The sequence below is a fragment of the Pteropus alecto genome, unplaced genomic scaffold, assembly GCF_000325575.1.
Source record: "Pteropus alecto unplaced genomic scaffold, ASM32557v1 scaffold67, whole genome shotgun sequence".
Taxonomy (NCBI): Eukaryota; Metazoa; Chordata; class Mammalia; order Chiroptera; family Pteropodidae; genus Pteropus; species Pteropus alecto.
In genome coordinates, this window is record NW_006441061.1 from 6,030,755 (window position 1) to 6,054,255 (window position 23,501).

The window sequence follows — 23,501 nt, forward strand, 5'->3', positions numbered from 1 at the left end:
GTACGGGGCATCCTTTGGGTCTCGTGGGGGATTTCCAATCGCTCCAGGTCAAGACCGGCCTCCCTCGGCGTATCCTAGCGCTGAGGGTTCAAGCTCAGTCCGCAGGCCTCCATTTATTGAGCACCTCCTGTATGCCAGGCACTGTGCTCTTCATGTGCAGGGAGCCTCACGGGGTCCCCGGCAAGAAGGTGCTCTCATCCCCATTTTATGGGTGAGACGCCTGAGTTCAGAAAAAATAGGTCACATGATTAGTTGTTGGCGCCAGGGTTCGTCAGCTCACGAGTTTTGCCCTTAGCCACTGTGCAGGCCCTTTCTCCGGGCCCAAGGTCCAGGGAATGCATGCGGTGGTGCCCCTGGTCCCCAGCTCCAGGTGGCACAGATGCGTCTTTGGAGCAGGAAAATGGTGGAGCTCTGGACTCTGCACTAAATCTCAGCCTGTGTGGACCCTGGCTGTGTCCCCCGCCCTACGTCTCCCCCAGGGAGGAGCGGAGTGTCAGCTGGGGTGGAACCTGGGACACAGGCTCTGGGTTCTAGCATTCCGCTCCAGACGCAGAGGCAGTGCGCCCTCTGCTGGACACCGTGCAGAAAGCAGGGCCCAGAGGGGCTCGGAAGGGGAACAGCCTTGTGGTCACCTGGCCCAGGAGTCTGGCACGTTTGTGTCAGACAGGATTCATTTTATAGATGCTAGGGATCTGTTCTTACTCTGAGCCAGGCCCTGCCCGGGTTCATCTCCCGTTATCTCACAATCGCCCTCGGCCAGCGGTTCTCAAACTTTCGGTCCCTGGATTCCTTTAGGCCCTTGAAAAATATTGAGGCCCTCAAAGCCCTTTGATTTATGTGGGTTGTTTATATGGGTGTTTTCTGTGGGTTAATTTATATGGATTAGTTTTCTACGTTTTAGAAATTAGAATAGTAATTTGATATGTGTTAATTTGTTTAAAAACAATTATAGTAAACTTTAAAAAAAAAATCCACCTGTGAAAAATAACTCTAAAAGGCAAACATTTTTTTGAGAAGAATGCTCCTCATTTTACATCTTCACACATCTCCTAAGATCCGGCTGGATAGAAGTCCGCCGATTCTTACCCTGGCTTCTGCCATTTAGTCTGTCGTGATGTCATACGTCCTGTAGCTTCTAGAAAACTCCTCTGCGTATGTGTGACAGACAGAATGGAAAGTGTGAATAACATTCCCATGTATTAAGAAGACAGTGTGACCTCATAGACCCCCCCTCGAGGGAGTCTCGGAGGGTGGGGGGCCTCCCCGGGTATTCAGACCAACTTCGAGAACCAGGACCGTGAGTATGCCATCGCCCCCAGTTTGCAGGCGAGGAATCCGCTTCAGCGAGGTTAAGTGCCTGGTCCAGCGTCACGCAGCCAGGGAGGGGCGGAGCCGAGTCTCCTCCCAAGGAGCCCAGGCTTCTCCTTTCTGGCCTCTTTCTCTTTTTTTAGCCCTCTCTCCTCACTTCCTGGGGACTCCAGGGGTTAGGCCTTCATCCCAACCCCTGGCCGTCCCCTGAGGTCACTTGCTGTATGCTAGACTGTGCTTGGTGGACTGCTGTCACCAGAGCGAGTGTGGGCCGAACCAGGTCTGGGGACCAGAAGGCCTGGGCTCCTATCTCGGCTTGACCACTTCCTACCCAGGTGGCCTCCCCGGGGGCTAATGACACGTGGCCCTCGTAGGACAGTGGCAGTGAGGTCTCGGGGGAGGGTGGTCTTTGAAGTCCAGTGGTGTTAGAAATGGCCCTGCCGCCCAGGCCCCCACGTTAGGGGTCTCCGGGTTGTGTCATGTGCCCACTAGGGGAAGTGCCGACCCGGAAGTCTGACCTGGCCCCACACAGAGCCAGATCCCTGAGCTTCCCGGCTTCCCCCGGGCCCACCTCCTCCCCTAAGACCCACCCCGGCTCTGGGACAGGAGTCTGAGCTGCCCGGCCAGCTGGCTCCCAGCCCCACATGGCCTGTCTCTAAAACGGCCTCTCCCCTTTGGGCCCCATGGTTTCAGGCTGTGCGCAGGCCTCTGGCGGGGGTCGGGGATGGGGGTGGGGGGTGTGGGTAGCCTTTGGATCAGGGGAAAGGTGTGAAGTGCGAGGGGGCGGAGGCCACCTCCAGGGCCTCTCAGGGGTCTGTGTGTCTGTCTGCTGTCCAGGAGCCCATGACGACGGCTGGCAGGTCAGCAGCGTAGGGGGCTCAGAGCGTCCCGCACAATGGAGTCCAGGGGGGCTTCTCCTGAACCCTGAAGATGAGGAGCTCACGGCACCAGGTACCTCCGGCCCCAGACTGGGTGTCCTTCCTGTCACCGCTCTGACAAATTGCCCCAACCTAGTGGCTGAAGACAACACAAACTTATCCTCAGTGTTCCTGACTGAAGTGGGTCTCACGGGGCTGAAATCGAGGTGTCGGCAGGTTGTGGACCCAGAGGCCCTAGGAGAGAATTCATGCCCTTGCTTTTTCCGGCTTCTGGAGGCCCCTGTGCTCCTTGGCTCATGGCCCTTCCCCCGCCTTCAACGCTGGTCCAGCCTTTCTCATACTGCATGACCCTGGCTCCCACTCTCCGCCGTCCCCCCATCTTTGAAGGACTCCGCGGCCACATCGGGCTCTGCTGGGTGACCCACCTTAACCTTTGTCCCTTGAAGTCAGCTGATTAGCATCCTGGTTCCACCTGCAGCCTTAAACCGCCCCTACCATGCGACACAGCTTACTCAAAGGTGCCAGGGATTAGGACATGGGCACCCTTGGGGGCCATCTTCTGCCGACCACGTGCCGCACAGCATCTGCTGGAGCCCCCCTGCTTCCTGGTCACGGCCTTGCCAGCCAGGGCTCCGTCAGGCCACTGTCCCACCCCAGACAATCCCCGTGCACTTCCCATCAGTCCCTCACCCCGCTAGGCCACTGCACATCACACCCGGGGCCATGGGATTCCTGTAGAAACAAGAAGTTCTAGATTGTTCTGAACCACACCCCTATCCATGTGTGCGAACACGGCCCCCAAGGGCCCACAGCCAGGGAGCAAAGGACATTGGTCCTTGGGCCCTGTCGTGGGACAGGCGTCAAAGCTCAGCGGCTCACAGACAGAAAACATGTAACTTTGTCGACACGGTTAAGGTCTCAAAGAGAGTCATTCGCTCAGGAAGTGTTTGCCCGGCTGTCTAAGCTCGGCGGCTCACAGACAGAAAACACGTTCCATGTAGCTTTGTCGACACGGTTAAGGCCTGAAAGAGAGTCATTCGCTCAGGAAGTGTTTGCCCGGCTCCGGGCCAGGCTGGTGGACACGCTCGGCTGTTCCCATTCATGTCTCGATATCCCGCATTCTAGCAACGTGCTCCACCTCCGGTTACTCAAGAGGACAAGGACTGAGGGGACACGTAAGGTGGGGGTGTCCTCTCGTGTCCCGTCCTGCCCTGGCGTGATCGTCAGCGTCAGCCGTTGGCACCTTCCGAGGGATAACCCCAGTCCAGTGTGTCTCTCAGGAACCCATCGCCTCCTTTCTGCTGGAAGTGAGTTCTGACTCCAGCCGAAAGCGTGGCCTCTGGGGGCCGTCACATGTGTGGCTCGCTTCCCTCCTCCTCGCTTAGAGCCTCACTCAACTCCCACGCATGTGGGTCCACGTGTGTCCCGCCTGTGATCGGGTGGCCAGGAGCCAGCACTGTGCATATGGCGTGTGTCTCCTCTGCTTCCACAGAGACTCTCTCGTCCCCTCCGACCTCACCTGCAAAACCCAGATTCAAAGATAAAAGCTTTAAGGACATCAAGGTGGTGACAGCAGGCCATTAAACCGGGCGTGGGGCCCTGTGTGACCGAAGGGGCCGCACCTGATGGAGCTGTGGTCTAGGGCCGGCTGAGGGGCATAGCCGGGCCTCCCTCTGTGCCGCCTGTGGTGGCAGCCTTTGATGTCCTGTTTGCTGTAGTTTTTATCTCGTTTGAATGCTTAATTGCCAGTAAACTCAGTATAGACATTTACTACCAAGCTCATTACAGGGAAGCCATCAAAGCCTTCTTCTCTCGTCCTCAGAGAAGTTCCTGGGAGACCAACGTTTCAGCTACGGGCAGCCCCTCACGCTGACCTTCCAGGTACCCCCCGGGGGATCCCCAGGCCCCGTGCTGCTGAGGCTGGAAGGGGCGGGCCTGGCCCTCACTCTGCAACACTCCAGCCTGGCCGGCCCCCAGGACAATGGGCAGCCAGGCGAGGTGCAGCTCAAGTTCCAGTAAGTGTCCCGCTTGGTCCTGAGAGGTGGGGCCGGGTGGTCAGGTGGTCCCTGTGGCCCAGGCTCCGGCCCTCCCCTGCCGGAGGCCTCGTGGCCCTGCCCACCCTGGCCTCAGGTTCTGGCTTGACCCCGGCCCCCCCACCAGGCTGCAGGAGACCTCAGAGGACGTGGACCCTCCACTGCCCCCCTTCCTCTTCCAGCGGCTGCTGGCCAACCTGACCACTCTGCGCATCCGGACCAGCCCCAGCCCTTCCGGTCAGTCACGGTGGGGACCGTCCCCAGATGGGGCCGGGGCTGCTCTGTTGAGTCCTCACAGCCGGCAATTGTTGTCCCCATCTTACCATGAAGAAATCTGAGGCCCAGAGAGGTCAGGCACTTGCCCAAGGTCATATAACCAGTAGGGTAGTGGATGGATGCTGAGGACAGAGGCAGGGGCTGGACAGCTGAGGAGCCTGAGGATGGGCAGCTCTAAGTGACAGGTGTGTGTGGTCAGTGATGCGGCCAAGAACCACTGGTGCCGTCAGGGGTGACCAAGTTACCACGAGGCTGGACCCTCGAGGGGCACCACCGTCGTGACCACCAAAGTACGCACTTGTCATTACGTTGCTTCCAGGGGTTGACGGGCGCCTGTGAGAACCTGTGGCTTAGACAGCCCGCTTTTCCCGAGGCCCCGCTAGGTCCAAGGCTGGGGTCTAACCCGGCCTCGTCCCGTTCTGCTTCCTTCTTCCTGTTTGGAGCTGTGGTTGAATTGCCTGCACCCTCACTGTCTTTGCTGTGCTCCCCAAAAGCCTCCCTGCTCCTCGGATCGCTCAGAGGCCCCCTGGCTGAGACGCCCAACGAGAATTTCATTTTCACTGTTTCCAGCAGCTTCCAGCGTCTCCTTCCGTCATTCACTCAGCCTTCGGTTAATATTTACAAGGCACTTACTTAGGCCTGGCCCATGCTGGGCGCTGGGGGTGGACTGGAGGGGCAGGTAGGCCTCTCTCACTCTACCCCCAAACTTCGTCTTGCCACTGACAACATTCTGGGGCCTACCTCCTTAGACCTTTCTGTGCGCATGACTTACATCTGTATGTTTTGTTTTTTTTTTTAATAGAGAAATGTGATCACACGGTACAATATTCTGCAACTTGTTGTTTTCGGCTCACACTGTGACTTGGAGGTTGATACTTGTCATTACGCGTAGACAGTGGCTCTGCGCCCATGGTGTGACATAGATGCTCCATGGAGTTTAACCATCCCCCATTCATACACATGGAGCGGTTTCCAGCTTTCCATCGCTGCAGACAGTGCTGCAGGAATAGGGCAGAGCCTCGTGTAAAGCTCTTTGTGTGCTCACGCAAGTGTGTCTTTGGGACGGGTTCCTTGAAACGGAAACGTTAGGTCAAAGGCACGTTTGCAGTTTTGATAGGTGCTGCCACATTTTCCTTCAGGAAGGCCGTACACCGCGTATTCCGATGACAAGTGTCCTCTGCTCTCTACCTGCAATGCTCGTCCAGTGTTTACGGATCACTGTTTGTTATATTTTGCCCAGAGTGTCTGTTGTTTACTGTGGGAGGGTTGGTCCGATAGGAGCTATTTCTCTATTTCTAGAAGCAGAACCTTCTAATTTATATTCATACATCCACGGGCGTGAGTTCCCCACAGCCTGCCCTTCACAATATTGATCTTTAAGATGCTTACTGACCTGAGGGTCGTGATGGTATCATTGTCCTTTAAATTTACGTATCTTTACTAACCCATGAGAGTGAGCATCTTTCCATAAAATCCCCAGTCATATTCATTGCTTGTCCTGAAAATTGCCTAATTTTCCTTTGCCCCTCATTTGACCATCTTTTAAAAATGATAATTGACCCTTGGGCTGCCTTGATGTACGTGGGCCAATAACCCTTTGCCTGTCATGTGTGGGAATAGGAAGGCTTGCGGGGGAAATGTATGCCTGTGACTCCCTTCCTCTCTCTCCTCGCTCTAGGCCAGGTGTTCCTGTCCGAAGTCCGGCTCACGTCGGCGCAACGGGGGCCGCCCCCCTCAGCCTCCTGGGTGGAGTCTTGCTCATGCCCCAAGGGATACGCGGGCCAGTTCTGTGAATCTTGTGCTCCAGGATACAAGAGGGAGACACCTCTGGGGGGTCCCTATGTCAACTGTGTCCCCTGCACCTGTAATCAGCATGGCACCTGTGACCCCAACACAGGTGAGGCTCCTAGCACCCCATCCATCCTGAGGCCACCTGGCTACACTCAGAATAGCGAGGTGAGTACTGGCCCAAGCAAGGTCGGCTGTGTGCATGTGCGAATCAGCACCACAAACAATACCAATTAAGTGGCGTCATCAAGTTCCTCCACGTGCCGGGCGCCTTTTCATACAGTGCATCTCTGAATCCTGCAAAAACCCCAGGGATGCTAGGACCACGACTGTCCCATCTTCCGGGTGACGGACCTACGGTGCAGTGAGGCCACACGGCCAGTAGATGGCAGAGCTGCTTCTCCCACAAGTTCACTACCAGCTTTTCACGCCCCCAGCAGTAGAGGAAACTCAGACACACTTCGCCTGAGGTCACTGGGCAGGAGGTGCTGGAGGGGGCCGGACGCTGGCCTCGCTCCACACATGGCTCAGGCCTCTCACGCAGGAAGTGGGCGGATCAGCGCCTGCCACTCTCCTGGAGCAGGTGGGGTCTCTGAGAAGGGCAGTGGCTCCTTGGCTTTTCTTGGGTTCCGTGCTGGAGCCGGCCAAGGACAGTGGCCTGGGAATCAGCAGACTAGCCAGGGCGGACCAGCACAGGCATCATGGGGACGTCCCATCCTTCTGCCCGCGACAGGCATCACTAATCGAGCCCAGACGGGGCCCCATACTCCTTCCATGCAGTGCTCCGCTCATGAAATGGGATGAATCTGTCATCCCTCAGAGGCCGTGGCACGACTTCCTGCTCAGCAAGTCCTCATCTGTCAAATGGGCAGGGCGGCCACGCTGTCCACCCTGGACGGGAGGAGTCATGAGCGCATGGGGGCTGGGCAGAGGCAGGGACCGGCGGAAAGCGGGGCAGACGTGATGATTCCCCTTGGATGCCGCCCCTGCTCTGCTTGTTGTACCCCCTGACACATACACCCCGGTTCCCTCGTCCCCCTCCCTTCTCCTCAGCCCCAGCTCCCGGAAGTGGCAGTCTTGCTTAACCCCTTCTCACCCAGGCTTCCCGCCTGATCCCTGGCTGTGGGGCCTCCTTTCCCCAGCATCCCGGCTCCAAGCAGACCCCAGGGTCCACAGGGCTAAAGAAAGGGCTTCACAGAATCCCCCATCCCTAGAAACCAGTGGCAGGGAGCCTGGGGGGACCCAAAGACCCCATAAATGGGAGCCTCGTGTCAGGACCAGAATCGTGGCTCTTTGGTGCCCTGGTTAAGAGCTCACGGGGGAAGGGGGAGAAGTGTGCGGGCAAACGCCAGCTGCGCGGCCTGTGGGTCCTGTTACGGGCTTTGGGATGGAAAACGAGAGTGACGATAGTGACAGTACTTACGTGTGCTGTGGACTGTGCAGGCCACGTGGCCTCATCGAATCCCGATGGAAATCCTTTGAGGTTGCAGCCCGTTTGAGGTTGTCAGGCCCACTTTTCAGGTGAGGACACTGAGGCTCGGGGTGTTAGATGGTTTGGCCAAGTTCACATGGTGGCCGTGAGCCCAGGGTGGACTCTACAACCCTGGGCCACATGGCCTTCACCTTGGAAGGGTTGTCACCTGTTCTGCCGGGGACATACTCTGTGACGCCACTACCAAGAGCCCGCCCGCTGTCTCCGGGTGCTTGAGCTCAGGCGGTGGTGACCAGGGGTTCATCTTGCCCTCAGGGATCTGTCTGTGTGGCCACCACACGGAGGGCCCGTCCTGTGAGCGCTGCTCGCCAGGCTTCCATGGCAACCCCTTCGTGGGCCAAGCTGAGGACTGCCAGCCCTGCCCGTGCCCTGGACGGTCAGCCTGCACTGCCCTCCCGGAGAGCAGGGAGGTGGTGTGCACCCACTGTCCTCCGGGCCAGAGAGGTGAGTGGCTCATGCCCTGGGGTCCTGCTGCTGCCTGGGCTCTAGGAGTGGGGTCCTGGCTTTGGAGTACAGCAGATGAGGGAGGGCCCAGCTTAGGGGCGGCAGGCCTGACCTGAGTCCCACAGCCCTATAGCCAGGGCCCCGGGCCACTGTGAGTTCCTGGCAGAACGTGGCCCTCTGAGCACGCCCAGGTGAGGTTTTGAGATCCCCATGTTCTGGTCCTGGTCTCACCGAGCTTGGCTTGGTAGTTTGGGATGGTGCCGGGGAGTCTGTATTCCTAACGAGGCCTCTGGCTGATACGTTAAGGTGGAAAACCTCTGATGACGTTTTCAGCTGTTAAAAATGTCACCAGATGATGTGTGAGGTAGACACCCCCTCATTCCACCCCCAGCCCTCACCCCAGCCCTCATTCCCGCTCCAGGATTTAGGCCCGTTCTAGACATCGGATATTTTTAGGCAGCTTTACTGAAATAGTACTCACACACCCTATGATTCATTCATTTAAAGTGTACAATTTAATGTTGTTGGTGGGTTTTTTTGTTTTTTGTTTTTTGGGTTTTTTTTTGGTATATTCCATTATTTTTTTATTATGGCAAAATATACATAGCATAAAATTTGCCGTTTTAACCATTTTTAAGTGTGCAGAGGGCACCACCCTGGAAGGGATGCCTGGGTGGGGACAGTGGGGTCTGGTGCTGGCCCCGTCTTTATCACGGCAGCATCCTTTGGCCTGCTGAGGCCTGGCACGCAGAGAGCTCACCCGGACGGTCTGAGTCGAGACTGACCGGAGTCAAGTCCTGATCCCTGCCTACCCCTGCCCACCACCCCACCTGCTCAGCAGCCCTTCCCGGGGCTACAGATGCCTCCGGGCCTGGGAGCCGTCCTCACCCGCTTCCAAGCGAATGGCTGATGGACGGCGGGGCCACAGTCTTCGTCACCAGCTTCCATCTCCCTGTTGCTCATCTGCCTTCGTTTCTGTTCCAGAGTTCCAGAGCCAGGCCTCTCGATCTTGAACTCTGTTCAGATTTTCTTCTCCTTTCTTTCCTTCTTTCTTCCTCCGTATTCCTCCTCTCCATTTTCGAGGTTGCCTGCCCTTAGTAATATTAACTTGATTTCAACTAAACGATGAGCTTTGAGGACACAAGAAGCCCACGACTACCTTTCACAAGGACAGTGGCTATTTGTTCAATTATAAGATGGGTACATACTCGTAACGACTGAAACCATCTGTAAAAGTGTCACGAGGAACATAATGTACGTGTGAGCAAGAAGACAACGTGCCTGTCATCCTGCCACCCCCCCCCAGGGGACCGTGACAACCGTCGAGGTCCGTGGATCCGGTCGGTCATCTTGTTTTGTGGGGACACACACACGAGGGGTGTGTTTCCCAAGAACAGGCTGACGCTGCATGAAGCACATGGTACACGTATGTCGTTTTATGTGCCATCTGCGTTCAGAGTGGATCTCCCAGTTCATGGCCCTCTGAAAGCCTCTTCACATGCCACCTTTTCTGAGATTCACGGGGACCCCAAAGTCTGGGAGATGAGGCAGCCACCCCAGTGCACAGCAAGGAAGCAGCGGAGGAGTCTGACATAAACGGTCCAAAGGAAGTTCCGAAATCACGAGAAGCAGAAAAAAGAACGGGACCGGGAACCACAAATGAAAAAGCGGCCACAGCTGAGGGGAGGAGGCGAGGGAGGTGAGGACGAGGGTGACGAGGACGGTGACACGGAAGATGGAGAGAGTGAGCGTCAGGTGACGATGTAGACGACGGGGTATAATGACGACAGGTAACGATCAAGAAGGAAAGGATGGCGACGAAGGTGAGGGTCAAGGTGAAGATGATGCTGCTGATGAAGGCAGTGCCGAGCATGGTAATGATGGAGTCGAGGGATGCTGAGGGTGAGGATAGTGGTCAAGATAATGGCTGACAACGGCGAAGGTGCCGGCCAAGGTGCCGATGAAGAGAACGGTGATGGTGACATGATGCTGATGGTGATGAGGATGAACGGCTGATGACGGCCACACCTCTTGAGCATTTAACCATGTGCCGGGCACTGTGCCGGGTGCTTTGCATGAATTATCTCCCCAGACGCTCTCAACAGTCCTGTGAGGGAGCTGCCATTATTCCCCCACTTTGCATGTGAGGAGCCCGAGTTCAGAGAAGCACAGTGGCTTGCCCAAGACCACACAGCCAGCTGATGGCCAAGCTGGGCCCTGCTCCAGGTCATCGTGACCCCAGAGCCCACGCTCTGTTCCACAGGGAGACACGGGGGATGCCCGGGTCGGTGCGAGCCCGCCTGCCCTCCTCGTGGACCCAGCAGCCCAGCGTTGCTCATGCCGGCGCCTCCACACACGGCCCTCTTTCCTAGGGCGGCGCTGTGAGATCTGTGATGATGGCTTTTTCGGGGACCCGCTGGGACTCTCTGGGGACCCCCAGCCCTGCCAGCGGTGCCACTGCAGCGGGAATGTGGACCCCAACGCCGTGGGCAACTGCGACCCCCTGTCTGGCCGTTGCCTGCGTTGCCTGCACAACACAACAGGTCCTCTCTGTGACCAATGTCAGGAAGGCTTCTATGGCAGTGCCCTGGCCCCTCGGCCCGCAGACAAGTGCATGCGTGAGTACCCGCCTCCCAGCCCACGGGGTGGGCACGGCGGGCCCCTTGTCCACCAGACCCAGCCGGCTGCTCGGCGAGGCTGTGCAGCCCGAGGCAGCTTCTTTGCCTTCTCTGTTTCTTGTCCAGGGAGCACAAGGCTTTGCTGTTCTCCGAGGTCTTCTCAGCCTTGGGATCTGACCTGCTCTGATCCTGTGATTTTTTTTCCTGCGTCAATAATTTAGCGCTTATCTCACGCTCCACAGTTAGCACATAAGACTGTCCTGGACGGCCTGTGGCACTTGTCACGTCCCCCCTGCCCCTGGACTCCCGGTCAGGCTGTGCGTCCTGGCTGAGATGTTCTTCTGCCCCTCTCTACCGCCTGGGTTAGCACGGAGCCCAGCGCCTCTCTCAGAAGGCTGGGGCGTGCACAGCCCGTGAACGGCTCCCAGAAGCGCTGCTCAGAGAAGCTTGGCGTTGGCCCCAAACTTGTTCCCGAGCCTTTTCCCACGTAGTTCCTGCCAGCACTCTGCCGGCCTCTTGTTTTATGGAGCCCAGGAGAAGAGCAGGGCAGAGTGACCCAAAATGGTGGGGAGAGGGGTCCGTCTGTCCGTGACCCCCAACTGAGTTTCTGGCCTTCACTCAAGCTGGCAGGGGCTCGGGCCAGGCTCAGAAGGGCCATCTGGGCTGCCTCTCCAAGGACAGAGCAAACGGGCTAAGATTTGGGCCTGGCCTTCAAGCCTTTTCCCGGGAACAGCTTGGGAGTCTGGGCTGACTATGAGTCGTCTCCTTGGGCTCCCCATTTTGTCTGCCTCTCCTGGACCCCCAAAGCTTGGACAGATGATCTGCATGGTTCCCCAGCCCCCTTTCCTGCTCCTACCCCCAGCCTGCAGCTGCAATCCGGGGGGCTCGGTCAGTGAGCCCTGTGACCCAGCGACCGGCCAGTGCTCCTGCCTGCCTCATGTGACCGGACGGGACTGTGGCCGCTGCAGCCCAGGCTTCTACGACCTCCAGCCCGGGAAGGGCTGCCAGAGGTGGGTGGGGTGAGGCTACGGCGCCCTCCCCTAGGGTCCCACCAGGATGGAAGAAAGCACCAGGGAGCCTCCAGAGAGAGGCCTGGCTTAGAACGTGGTCCCAGGCCCACTGCCAGGTACACTGTGCCCTGCTCCGAAGGGGGACAAAGAGTCTCTTGGGGGTCAGACTCACGGCACTGCCAGCCCAGGATCCAGGCCAAGAGCAACCCTAAGGGATGTCCAGGTGGACAGGGGCCGATTTGGTGTCTGATCCCTTTCTCGGTGATGCTGTCACTTAGTGACCCTTCTGGCCACAGCAGCACCTTAGACAGCGTCTTTGGGGAGCAGTGGACTCCAGGGAAATGACCAGCAGAGCAAACAGGTTTCTTCCTTGGGTGACTTCCCAGCCTTTAATATGCTAATTGCGTTGTGACTTTCTCACAGAGGGTTATAGTCCCCAAGGTGTATACTTCCCATAGCCTTTTCTTTTTTGGGGGGGAGGGGACATTTTTTGAGACTGCTTCCCAGGGCATGGCTTGGGGGAAGCTGTTTGACATCTGCCAACATGGAGATGGGGCATTGTCACAGATAAGGTGGCACCATCTGAGGACCCCTCGCCAACGGCAGCTGGGAGTGGGCGGAGCTTACTCAGACCCGGTTCCGTTCCTTATCACAGCTGTAAGTGCCACCCACTGGGCTCCCAGGAGAACCAGTGCGACCCCAGGACTGGGCAGTGCCCCTGCCGCCCAGGCGTCGAGGGCCAGGCCTGCGACAGATGCCAGCTGGGTTTCTTCGGCTTCTCCGTCAAGGGCTGCCGGGGTAAGGAAGCCAAGTCCCTCCGGGGCTACTGGAGGGTGGGGCCTGAGGAGAGAAAGGTCAGATGCAGGCAGGTCTCGGAGCCCTGCAGACGTGGAGTGAGAGGGGAGAGGCCGGCATGGGGTGGGGGGCAGGAAGCTAGTCCCAGATGCCACTGCGCTGGGGCCACGTGCCACGTCTCTGGGCCTCAGTGTCCTCATGCGTGCTGTTGGGCTGCACAGCTGTTCTTTAGTCCCCCGGGGGACGCTGAAGGCAGTCAGGCTCTCAGTCATCACCTCCGACCCCTGAATCAGTCTCCTGGGGAGGCCCCGGGAATGTATTTGAGCTCCCCGGAAGGTGGGCTGAGGGGTCTGGGGCAGACAGGTGTGAGGCTGCAGGGGCCCCCGGGGTTCTGGTGTGGGGTGGCCCTCAGGGCACCCAGCGCCATCGGCCTCCACAGCCTGCAGGTGCTCCCCGCTGGGTGCCGCCTCGGCCCAGTGCCATGAGAACAGCACGTGCGTGTGCAGGCCTGGCTTCGTGGGCTACAAGTGTGACCGCTGCCGGGACAACTTCTTCCTCACGGCCGGCGGTGCACAATGCCAGGAGTGTCCATCTTGCTACGCCCTGGTGAAGGAGGAGGTGAGCCCGCCCCATCCAGGCCCCATCCAGGCCCGCTGCACCTCTCATTCATTCCGTGGCCTCCGTGAGCTCCAGCTCTGTGCTGGGCACCAGGAACCACCCACCTGTCCGTAGTTCCCTGGCCTTCCAGGACCACCAGCTGCCTTCTCCCTGTGCATGCCCAGCCCCCCGGCCCACCCTAACCCAGAGCCGCCCTCACGCCTGTTCTTCCCCCACCCCTCAGTGGGCGGGAGCTCTCAAACTGTTTCCTTACCAACCACCCATGCTGAGGCCTCGCTCTTTCTCAAGGTCAAAGGGGAGGAGACCACAGAAGGCCCTTCGTGGGGAGGGGCGGGGGAGGAGGGTGATGCCCATTCTGGGGCACACGCGGAATTTTGAGCAGGGCGGTAGAGCTGTGGTGTAGGGTTTCCCTCCCCTCAGTTCTATTAATTGTCATGCACCAAAGCAGGTGACAGCCTCGGTACACTTCAGTGTCTCCTATTCCAAAAAGAACCTACTTCGGGCCTGCAACCCCTCACCTGAAAACGATGAGGCCAGCTTTTGGGATGATGGTCTTGTAGAAAGACGAGATGACATAAACTAAGTGTTAGGTGCCACCCCCAGCAGCACCTGGGCCAGGCCTATCATCAAACCCATTGATGTGTCTGCAGGAAAACATGACTGTTCATGCCAAAGGAGTCAATAAAGAGCACAAACCACCTCGTTCAGAATAGTTTTGCTTCCAAATGGGTTCAGGGTTTTTTGAATCTGATTTCGTCATCAATTAAGAAATGGAAGGCCTTATTTTTCAGAGCATTTTGGACTTTGGAATTGAGGAAAGGGCTCGGGACCCTAAGCCCCTGCCCCTCAGGGTGGTTACAAGGTGAACGTGAACTAGAGTGTGGCGGGCGATCACTCCCAGCAAGTGCTCTGTAAATGCAGTTATTGTCCAGATCATTGAAAGAACGGGGGTAGGAGATGTTGCATAGCATACTCACTCGGCCAGCAGGTACCCATGGTGCACCTGCTCTGTGCCCAGTTTTGGGATTACAGCAGGACAGACAACTTCTCCTGGGCTTCCCTTCCCATCCGTCCCTCCCTCAGTAGGACAGAGGTGTGGTCAGATGAATGCCTGCAGGTGCCACGGGTGGGAAAAGGGAAGGGACAGCCATGAGGTCAGGGTGGGCAGGGCTGGTTTTCAGAGGTCTGGTGTGTCCTTAGCTTTGAAACCCAGAGGAAGGGGACCCTCAGGGAGGACAGCCAGGTAGAAGCCAGGAGGAGGTGTCCAGGCCACTAACCTCACACACCCTTCCTTTCCTGTCCCCTCCAGGCTGCCAAGCTGAAGGCCAGGCTGATGCTGATGGAGGGATGGCTGCAGGGGTCTGACTGTGGCAGGCCCTGGGAACCAATGGACATCCTGCAGGGAGAAGCCCCGAGGGGAGACATCTACCAGGGCCACCAGCTGCTGCAAGGTACCACGGGAGAGCACAGTGGGAGGCTAGGAGGCGAGGGGAGGGCTGGCTGGTCAGACGCCCCTTTGGAGCCCTTCAGTCTGGTCTCAGATGCTTTGAAGGCTCCCAGCTCAGCTCCAGGAGAACCCACTTGCTGGGAGAGCCTGTCTGACCACCCCGACAAGGTGGGTTCCTCCCATAACACAGTCCTGTCACCCCATGGACCTCTCTTCCAATGCCCATTGCCCAGTTATATTTTGAAACTATTAATGTTAGTCCAACTATCAAGCATCAGTCCCCCTGCCCCCTGCCCCCTGCCCCACCCAGACTCTAAGCCCAGTGAGGACAGGGCTGGGTTCATTCATTGATGCCCTTGCTCAACAACTAATTATTGAGACGCTGTCCCAGGTGCTGAACAGGTAAAGCTCCTGCATCCTTAACTGTTGGCCATTTTGCTCACTACTATATAGAAAATAAATAATTAAAAAAAAGATGTTACTAGAGCCAGGTGGAATTCAGCCCTGAGCCAGACTCTACCCAGTGAGGACAGGGCTGGGTTCATTCATTGATGCCCTTGCTCAACAACTAATTATTGAGACGCTGTCCCAGGTGCTGAACAGGTAAAGCTCCTGCATCCTTAACTGTTGGCCATTTTGCTCACTACTATATAGAAAATAAATAATTAAAAAAAAGATGTTACTAGAGCCAGGTGGAATTCATCCCTGAGACACTGAAATTTCGGGAGCATTGAAAGCAGATTATTTTGTGTAGTTTCACGTTCATAGGCACCTTTAGCATCCAGGTATAGATGAGCTGAGCACCTGTTAACAAGACTAATTATCAAAATAGGGAGCTGTCAGAGGCTGCATGTTGAAATGCCCATCTTGAGCCATGCTGCAGATGACAGAGGTGACTGGAGGCAGTCCTATTGCTGTCCCAGACGCAGGAATTGCTCACTGTGGCTCCGGAAGGCCAGTCCCTTGTCCGTGGCTGACTTCCTGCATGTGGGACCTTGGGTTATGATTTGTCTTCTCAGCCATTGCACCTGTACAATGGGGGGGCTCTTCTTTTGGAACTGACTGGTGCTAGAGTTAAGCTGTGCCCAGGAAGACAGAGGGCACAGGTGGGTTCCCCCGAGGGCTGGGGCTTTAGTGTGAAATCTCGATCGCTCTGTGACCCTCTGGACCATGGGCTTTCTGCAGGGTTCTGGGAAGCCTCACTGGAGCAGGTGACAAGCCTTGAGGGTGCCGTGAAGGCTGCCCGGGAGCAGCTGCAGGCACTGGACAGGAAGGCTCGCTGTGCCCAGGCTGGAGCCCAGAAGACCTGCATCCAGCTGGCGGACCTAGATGCAGTGCTGGAGTCCTCGGAAGAGGAGATTCTGCATGCAGCCACAGTTCTGGCATCGCTGGTACCCCAGAGAGTCCCCTCCCCACACAGAGCCCAGGCTCAGTGCCATCGACCTGGTGGCCTTGGGCATGGCTTTCCCCTTTTAGGGGGCTCAGTTTGCCTAGCTGCCAAAATGGGGGACACAGAATGCCTCCTCCGCTGGTTCAGTGGGATAAGTTTGCAAAGAATGAGGCATGTTCCAAGCAGACAGTGGATGCCTGGCATGTCATTACTGTTATTGCCACGGTCCAGGGCTCTGCTTCCTGGAGCTGATTTGCAACTAGCTTTGAGCATTTCTCGAGTAACTGCCCCTGTCTGGTTCTGCCCAGTAGCTTAGCGAGACGTGGCCCCTTCCCCTCCAGGGATGGACCTTCAGTTTTCTTCTCTTTTCCTCTTTTCTCTAAAGGTGATTCCTCAGGAAGTGCCCGGCCAGCCCACCAAATGGAGCCACCTGGCCACAGAGGCCCGTGCCCTTGCCAGGAGGTGAGCCCTGGGAATGTGGCGGAGGCCCTGTCCACCATATCATGAAGGGGATTCCAAGGTCAGGATCAGCCCCACAGCTGTCCCTGCCCCAGGAGTTGGAATCAAATGAGGACAAGAGCTTCCTGGCTTCGGGCGGGGGGTGGGCGGGGAGGGAACGTCACCACCGTGGGAAGGAGAGGTGTGTAAAGACAGCATGAGAGCCTCAGAGATGCTGGGGTGCGGGGAGGAGGTGCACAAAGGCACCTCGGCCAGCCGAAGGCATCTGAGAGCATCCACTGGCTTTTTAAAACAGCTTCGTTTAGATAAAAGTCATATCCCATACAACCCACCCATTTAAAGTGTGTGATTCGGCTGTTTTCAGTGGATTTGCAGAGTTATGCATCATCCCCACATTTTCATCACCTCAGAACAAACCTGCACCCATGAGACATCGCTCCCCGTTTCTCCTCAGCCCCCCATCCCCCAGCCCCTGGCAACCACTAATCTACTTCCTGTCTCTATAGATTTACTTATTGTGGACATTTCGTATACATGGAATCACAATACGCAGTCTTTTGCACCTGCTTCTTTCGCTTAGTGTGATGGTTTCAGGGGTCATCGATAATGTCGCGTGTACTTCATTCCCTGCATTTACGACCAAATAATATTCCACTGTGTGGCTCTGCCACCTCTTGTTTATCCAGTTGTCCATTGATGGCCATTTGGGCTGATTCATCTACTGCTTTTAAGAAGCAGCCTAAGACCCTAAAAACACAGGATCTGCAGCAATTTCCGCCTTTGATCTGTACTCTAAGGACTTTGGTCCCATTTGATAGGTGAAAAAAACAGACTCAGAGAGGTTAAGTGACTTGCTTAAGGACACACAGCTTGCAAGTGATAGAACCAGGATTCAAACCCAGGCTGTCTTGACCACAGTCTTCTATGCTGTTTTTATCAAAGTGACTGTATAATTTATTGCCCAGATTGAGATTCTATGAGTGAGAAGAGGCCCTATTCATCATTCTGCCAGGACAATAGACATAAACTATATAACAGGAATGGGGCTGTGGGTCCCTCCCCATCAGCCTCACTGTGTGTCAGGCAGAGATGGCAGGAGGCCCAGGCCATGGGGCTGTGGGTTGGGGCCCAGGGCCCCTTCCTGGTGAGCTCCTGGCCATGGTTGGTGGGTATTTTTATACAGCCACAAGGACACTGCCGCCAAGATCAAGGCCACTGCTCGGAGGGCTCTGCTTGCCTCCAACACCAGTTACACGCTTCTCTGGAGTCTGGTGGAGGGCAGAGCGGCCCTGGAGGCCCAGCGGGAGCTGGAGGACAGGTGAGACCTCCCAGGTGTGGGTAGGAGCTTGGGTTGGCCTCCTGAAGCCAATGGGGCCTGCCAGAGGCTACTGGTTCCAGAACTGGCTTCCTTCCCTTGACGGTCAGTGTGGCAGGTCAGGACGTCTGGGGTCTTGAGCCCGCTTGGAGGTAAGTTACAGAAACCCACACATGCCCAGGGGTGCAGCTCAGCCTCTGGAAATAAGGGACAAGGACCTGAACAAGGAGGCCCAGGGCAGCGTGTTGCCCTCTCGCCTCTGGCAGCACCCCCAGCCCCACCCCAGGTCTCCGGGGCGGCTCCTCTTGGGTACCAGCTTCTTTCTTGGCCTCTGTTTCTCTGCCGTGAATGGCCCCTTTATACCCATCTTGGTCAAAGTGTCAATGGAGATCCACCAAGGTCTCACTGAGCCCCAAGTGGACTTCCTAGATGAGAGAATCTGATTGGCCCAGCTTGGATCAGGTGGCCAGCCCAGAGCCAATTGGCCTGGCTGGGGTGAGGTCACATGACCCATTCCCAGGGATGGGGGTGGCACCAGCTCTCTGAGATGGAATGAAGGAGGGAGCCAGGGCTGGGGAGCTGGATGGGGTGATGTGGGCAGCTGGTCAGGACAGGAAAGCTGTTCTAGTTGGTCGATTACAGCACGTCAGGGCTAAAGGGCCCCAGAGCCATCGTGCAGCCCAGAAGTCTTCGTTTTCCTAGACAGCGACGTGCCCAAGGTCACCCAAGGGCACAGCCAAACCGAGATCCAGCCCGGGCTGCTGTCCCTTCCCTAATACCAGGCACTTTCCTCTTCATCCAGAGGAGCCAACCATTTGCAAAACATGTGATTCTCAAGTGCAAACCGAGTGTGAACCCTTCAGAAAAGCATGATTGAATTGAGTGATTGAAGAAACTACTGCCTTTCCATTCATTCAAAAGCAGCAAAGTGGCAGCCAGTTTCCAAGGCCAGCTGCTGGGTACCGACCCCGCAGAGGGTGGCTCTGCCAGGAAGTGGGGAGATGCCTTCAAAAATCGGGCTCGGGGAGAGGCATGGGACAGTGCGGGGAAGACAGGCCCCGCACCCTGCTCCGGGGACCATCCTGCCTCTGTCTCCTCTCAGGTACCAGGAGGTCCAGGTGGCCCAGAAGGCGCTGGGCACAGCTGTGGCAGAGGCGCTGCCCGAAGCCGAGAGGGTGCTGGCCACCGTGCAGCAAGCTGGCACAGATGCGGCTCTGCACCTGACCTCCTCCTTGGCTGTCTCTCCAGCACTGGTCAGCATGGCTGTCTTGGGCTCTCTGCACAGGGTGGGGGCAGGGGAGAAGGTGGCAGCTGGAAAACCAGTGCAGCCCGGGCAGAGGCAGGAGCCACGGCTTATTTTTAACTCTATAACTGTCGATTAAAATGAGATAATGCACCTCCAGGGCTTGGCAGAGCACCTGCCCGGCAGTCAGGGCTCAGCCGACCCTCGTTGTCGATTACAATAATAATAATAGCAAGGTGGGACCTCTTCCCCACCGGTGGCAACAGCAGTGGCCCCAGATGGACATGGGATCAATCCCAGCTCTGCTGCTCCAGCCGTGACCTTGGTCAGGGACTTTCCCTCCCCCCTGCTGCACCCTAGTTACTTATCTGCCAGATGGAGATCACCCATTGGGTTACTCTAGGACTGCGTCCCCAGGGGCCAGGAGGGGCTTCGTGAGTAATGTACAGGGTGACCCTCAATGCGTGTCAGCCTCCTCCCCTCTGTGCCTGCCACCCTACACTCATCACCTGGATCAATCAGTCATCCTGGAATCCCAAACTCGGGAACTGAACTTTAAAAAAGTTTATGCAAATGTGTTTGGGGCAAACCAGGAGTGGGACCGACGGGCCCCAAGCTTCTCACAGGGGTCTTTGCTTCTCCCCGGCATGTGAAGAGTAATATGCAGGTCACGACGCGTTTGGCCCTGAGCGCCGGTCTCCAAGACACTGTAGCTCAGGGTATCAGGTAACACCCAGTGCCTGCCCAGTGATGCTTCTCTGAGGCCCAGGCATTCTGAATTGGAGAGTACACCGCCCCAAGGTTTCGGCCCGGGGACTACGGGCCCGGGAGGGACATGCACGTCAGGGAGGCCGGCTGACTCGCACGAGGCTGCCCTTCTACAGATTGGTGGGGCTAGAATCGGAGTCTCGGGAGCTCCAGGCCCCCCAGCCTGGCCTCTTGCACCCTTGCGCCTCTGCGTCCCTGCGTTCACAAGCCCCTCTCCCCGCCATCCGTGCCCGGGCACCTCTGCCCACCTGTGACCTGCCCCGCGGACCTTCCCGCCGCGCCTGCCTGAGCCCTGCATCTCCTTGCAGCTGCGGAAGTCTCAGGCCCAGGGCCTGGACCTGAAGGTGCAGGTCCTTGAGAAGACAGTCACGTCCAGAGAGCGCAGGGTCACCGAAGTGGCCCGGGCCCTCCAGGCCACCGCCCAGGCCGTGCTGCACAAGGCAGAGCCCCTCGCGCAGGTAGGTCCTTGTCCTTCGAGAGAGGCACCTGGAGGAGTTTGGGGCTGCCCCAGGGGTGGTGTGGGGTTGGGGTCTCAGAGGAGGGAGGAGCAAAGACTAGCTGTAGTTGCTTCCATCCTTCTAGTGTCTCCCCCAAAACTTCAGTGAACCTCAGAGTCAGCCAGGGCAGAAGAAGGAAGGGTAGAGGTGTGGAAGGAGGCAGGCTGGACAGACGGACGGACGGGCACACCCGCAGCAGCCAGAGCCACGCCCACCACCCTCACTAATTGACCGGGGCTCATTCATTCATTCTTTCCTTCACTAGTTCATTCACCCCGTATTTAGCAAGCACCTGCCCTGCTCTTAGTGGTGAGCCACACAGGTTGGCACTTGCCGCCCAGAAAGGGAGACAGTGTTAGATGACCAGGGAATGCCAGGAGAATTATGGGGTGGATTTAGCCCAGTCCTGTGGCGGCCAACCTGGCAAAGTATAAAGACCTCTGAAACCGCTTTTGAACTTTTCATCTGGAAATAATTTTAGGCTGACAGAAAGGTCGCAAAGGGAATACAAGGAATTCGGACGTACCCGTCACACAGATTCCCCGTGTGTAACGGTTTACCTAGCCACGGCACAGGTGTCGCAATGTAGAAATCGGCGTGATAGAATACGGCGAACTAATCCACCGACCTATTCAGATCCTGCCACCTACTGCAGTGACAGCCTGTCCCATAGCCATCCTTACTTTCCCTGTAAAGACAGGGAACGAAGGGTAAGGTTGTTTGTGAGAAGTGGGTGAGCTTTGCATCCAAAGAGCGGGGCCCCGTGCCTGGCGCATACTGGGGAGCTGTGCTGTGTCACAGTTCAAACCTTGGCCCCCGGGTTGGTACCCGCTGATCCAGTTCATCACCCTTGTCCAGAGCAGGGATGCCAAGTTGAGAGGGGCCTCCCCGGGCCTCTGAGCACCATGGCAGTCGGGGCCACAGCCCAGCGCGTGGTGCCAATGCCACCGCAGGGTATCCCACCTTTGCCTCCCAATCTGCTAAGTGTCCAGAGTCAGACTGAGACACGCGAGCTCTCGGGGCATTGGGTGGCTTTCAAACCCATTTGATTCATTATTTATTATAATTTTAATTCTTTTTTTTTTTTATCGAGCCGAAATTCACATAACACAAAACGAACCTTTGCGAAATGCCGTGGCATTCAGCACATTCGCAATGTGGTGCAGCCTCCACCTCTGTTTCATTCCAAACACTCATCACCCCAGAAGGGAACCCCATGCCCATTGAGCAATCCCTCGTTCTTCCTTCCCCCGATCCCGGCAATCATCCACCTGCTTTCTCCGTCTATGGGTTTACCTGCTCTAGGTATTTTACATAAATGGAATCCTACAGCATGTGGCCTTTTGCATCTGGCTTCTTTAACTTGCTACGGTCTTGAGGTTCATCCACATTGTCTCATGTATCAATATTCATCCCTTCTACTGTGTGGATGAACCACATTGTGTGTATCTGTTCATCCAAAACACCCATACAGTCTTGTCGAGTGGCGGTGAGGACGAAACTGATTTTTTATGGCAAAAGTTGTATAATAAATAGCTTCACTATTTGAGACACAGAAGCATTCTGAAAAATTCTCAGTCGCCCATCTTGCCTTTAGTTATCATGTTCCAGTTTTCCTTCAAGCTTTTCCAGGACAGGTGGCTTCTTGGGAGAGATAGTCAGCGATTAACATGTGTGTAATCCTGGTAAGCAGCGTAGTTAGTTGTCAGAGTTTGGGTGACGTTTTGGGACCTAGTACATGTGAGGTCGGTGACCACCTGACCTGATTCTGGGTGGCACACCTGCAGGCCACCTGCCCAGCCTCTCTCTTCTCTCTCCAGCTGCAGCAGGAGGCCACAGCCGCCCTGTCCCAGGCTTCCTCGTCAGTCCAGGCTGCCTCAGTGACTGTCACGGGAGCCAGGACTCTGCTGGCTGACCTGGAAGGTATGTATGTGTGCCCTGCTGAGGCCTGGACTCATCAATGCACAGACCTGCCCATGACAGCCAACTGGACTCGCCTCGACCAGGGCAGGCTTAGCTGCAGGGGACGGAAGTCCAGTCACGTGGGCACAAGCGAACAGACAACACTGTCCATCAGGACATCTCCTGGGGCTGCTTGTCTCTCCCCGTGTCCCACACCACTCACTGGTACTTGCTCACATGACCATCCCCCATCAGACCATATGCAGAGCCCCTATGCGAAGGCCACATAGAAAACAATCTGATGCCATCGGCTGCCTACTCTTGGCCTAGTCCACTCTGCCGGTGGTCCCGCTACATGCTACAAATATGGCTGCTGTGGTCCAGCGTGCAGCAGGGGCTACGGGGCGAGGCAGTTTCCCTTTCGAAGGGGGTGCGGGTCTGTGCTGGTCCAGGTCTCTTTCAAGCCTTAGGAAAATGAAACTAAGTGCTCCTATTTTGCAGGCGAGTAGACTGAGGAAAGGAATTGATATCTCTCCCTGGTTCAGAGCCAAGTTGAATGAAGCCAGCCGGTGTTACGATCCTCGGTGTCCCCCGCACCATGGGCTCCTGTGGTGTCCTTTTTGCTCCAGAGAGAAGCCCCCTTGCCCTTTATTTCTGGCTCTGTTCCAATGAGCTGGATAAGGCAGGAGCTCACCCTGAGCTCCTGATGACTTCGGGGTCTGAGACCAGAAGTCAGGCTTCTGCCGTCACCTTGGTTCTGTAGTCTCCCGCCCTGGCCCCACCCATGGCCCGTAAGAGACGTGGGTCCAGACCCTTGGGGTGAGCTAGGCAATTCCCCCTATTCTCTAGGTTCCTCTACATTCTGAAGTCCTGGGCGCCTGTCAGGGGCTTCCAGCAGGAAGGGTGTGGCTGTATGTGCTTATCTCCAACCTGCGTTTAGGAAAATGTAAATTCAATGCTCTATGATGGAATAGCAGGGTTTTAGAACATTAGAATTATAAGGGGGTCTTAAAACCATGTGCCGCGACCCCCTCACCAGGCAGGGGACCCATCCCCCCTCAGCCTGCTTAGTCCAGTGATGGGGTGCCCACCACCTCGCAGGGTATCACCTCGTCGTTAGACGGTTCTGAGAATGAGAAAGTTCTTACCTGTGCTGGACGGGAGTCCACCTCACTCACACTGCTGCCCTCAAACCGCTCACCCCAGGTTCTCTCCCCATT

The 23,501-nt window shown here is 56.7% G+C and overlaps 1 protein-coding gene across 1 annotated transcript in view; it reads left to right on the forward strand.

Annotated features, from left to right (window-relative positions):
• LAMC3 (laminin subunit gamma 3) overlaps positions 1-23,501 on the forward strand; it is a 54,211-nt gene that overhangs the window by 24,525 nt on the left and 6,185 nt on the right. The window contains exons 11-26 of the mRNA XM_015594125.2: positions 2,146-2,259; positions 4,009-4,201; positions 4,347-4,456; positions 6,174-6,392; positions 8,031-8,219; positions 10,592-10,837; positions 11,700-11,847; positions 12,503-12,645; positions 13,082-13,260; positions 14,570-14,711; positions 15,893-16,098; positions 16,483-16,559; positions 17,740-17,874; positions 18,974-19,124; positions 20,191-20,340; positions 22,200-22,302. Of these exons, the coding sequence (XP_015449611.1) occupies positions 2,146-2,259; positions 4,009-4,201; positions 4,347-4,456; positions 6,174-6,392; positions 8,031-8,219; positions 10,592-10,837; positions 11,700-11,847; positions 12,503-12,645; positions 13,082-13,260; positions 14,570-14,711; positions 15,893-16,098; positions 16,483-16,559; positions 17,740-17,874; positions 18,974-19,124; positions 20,191-20,340; positions 22,200-22,302 (2,505 nt within the window). The remainder of the gene's footprint in view (positions 1-2,145; positions 2,260-4,008; positions 4,202-4,346; positions 4,457-6,173; positions 6,393-8,030; positions 8,220-10,591; positions 10,838-11,699; positions 11,848-12,502; positions 12,646-13,081; positions 13,261-14,569; positions 14,712-15,892; positions 16,099-16,482; positions 16,560-17,739; positions 17,875-18,973; positions 19,125-20,190; positions 20,341-22,199; positions 22,303-23,501) is intronic.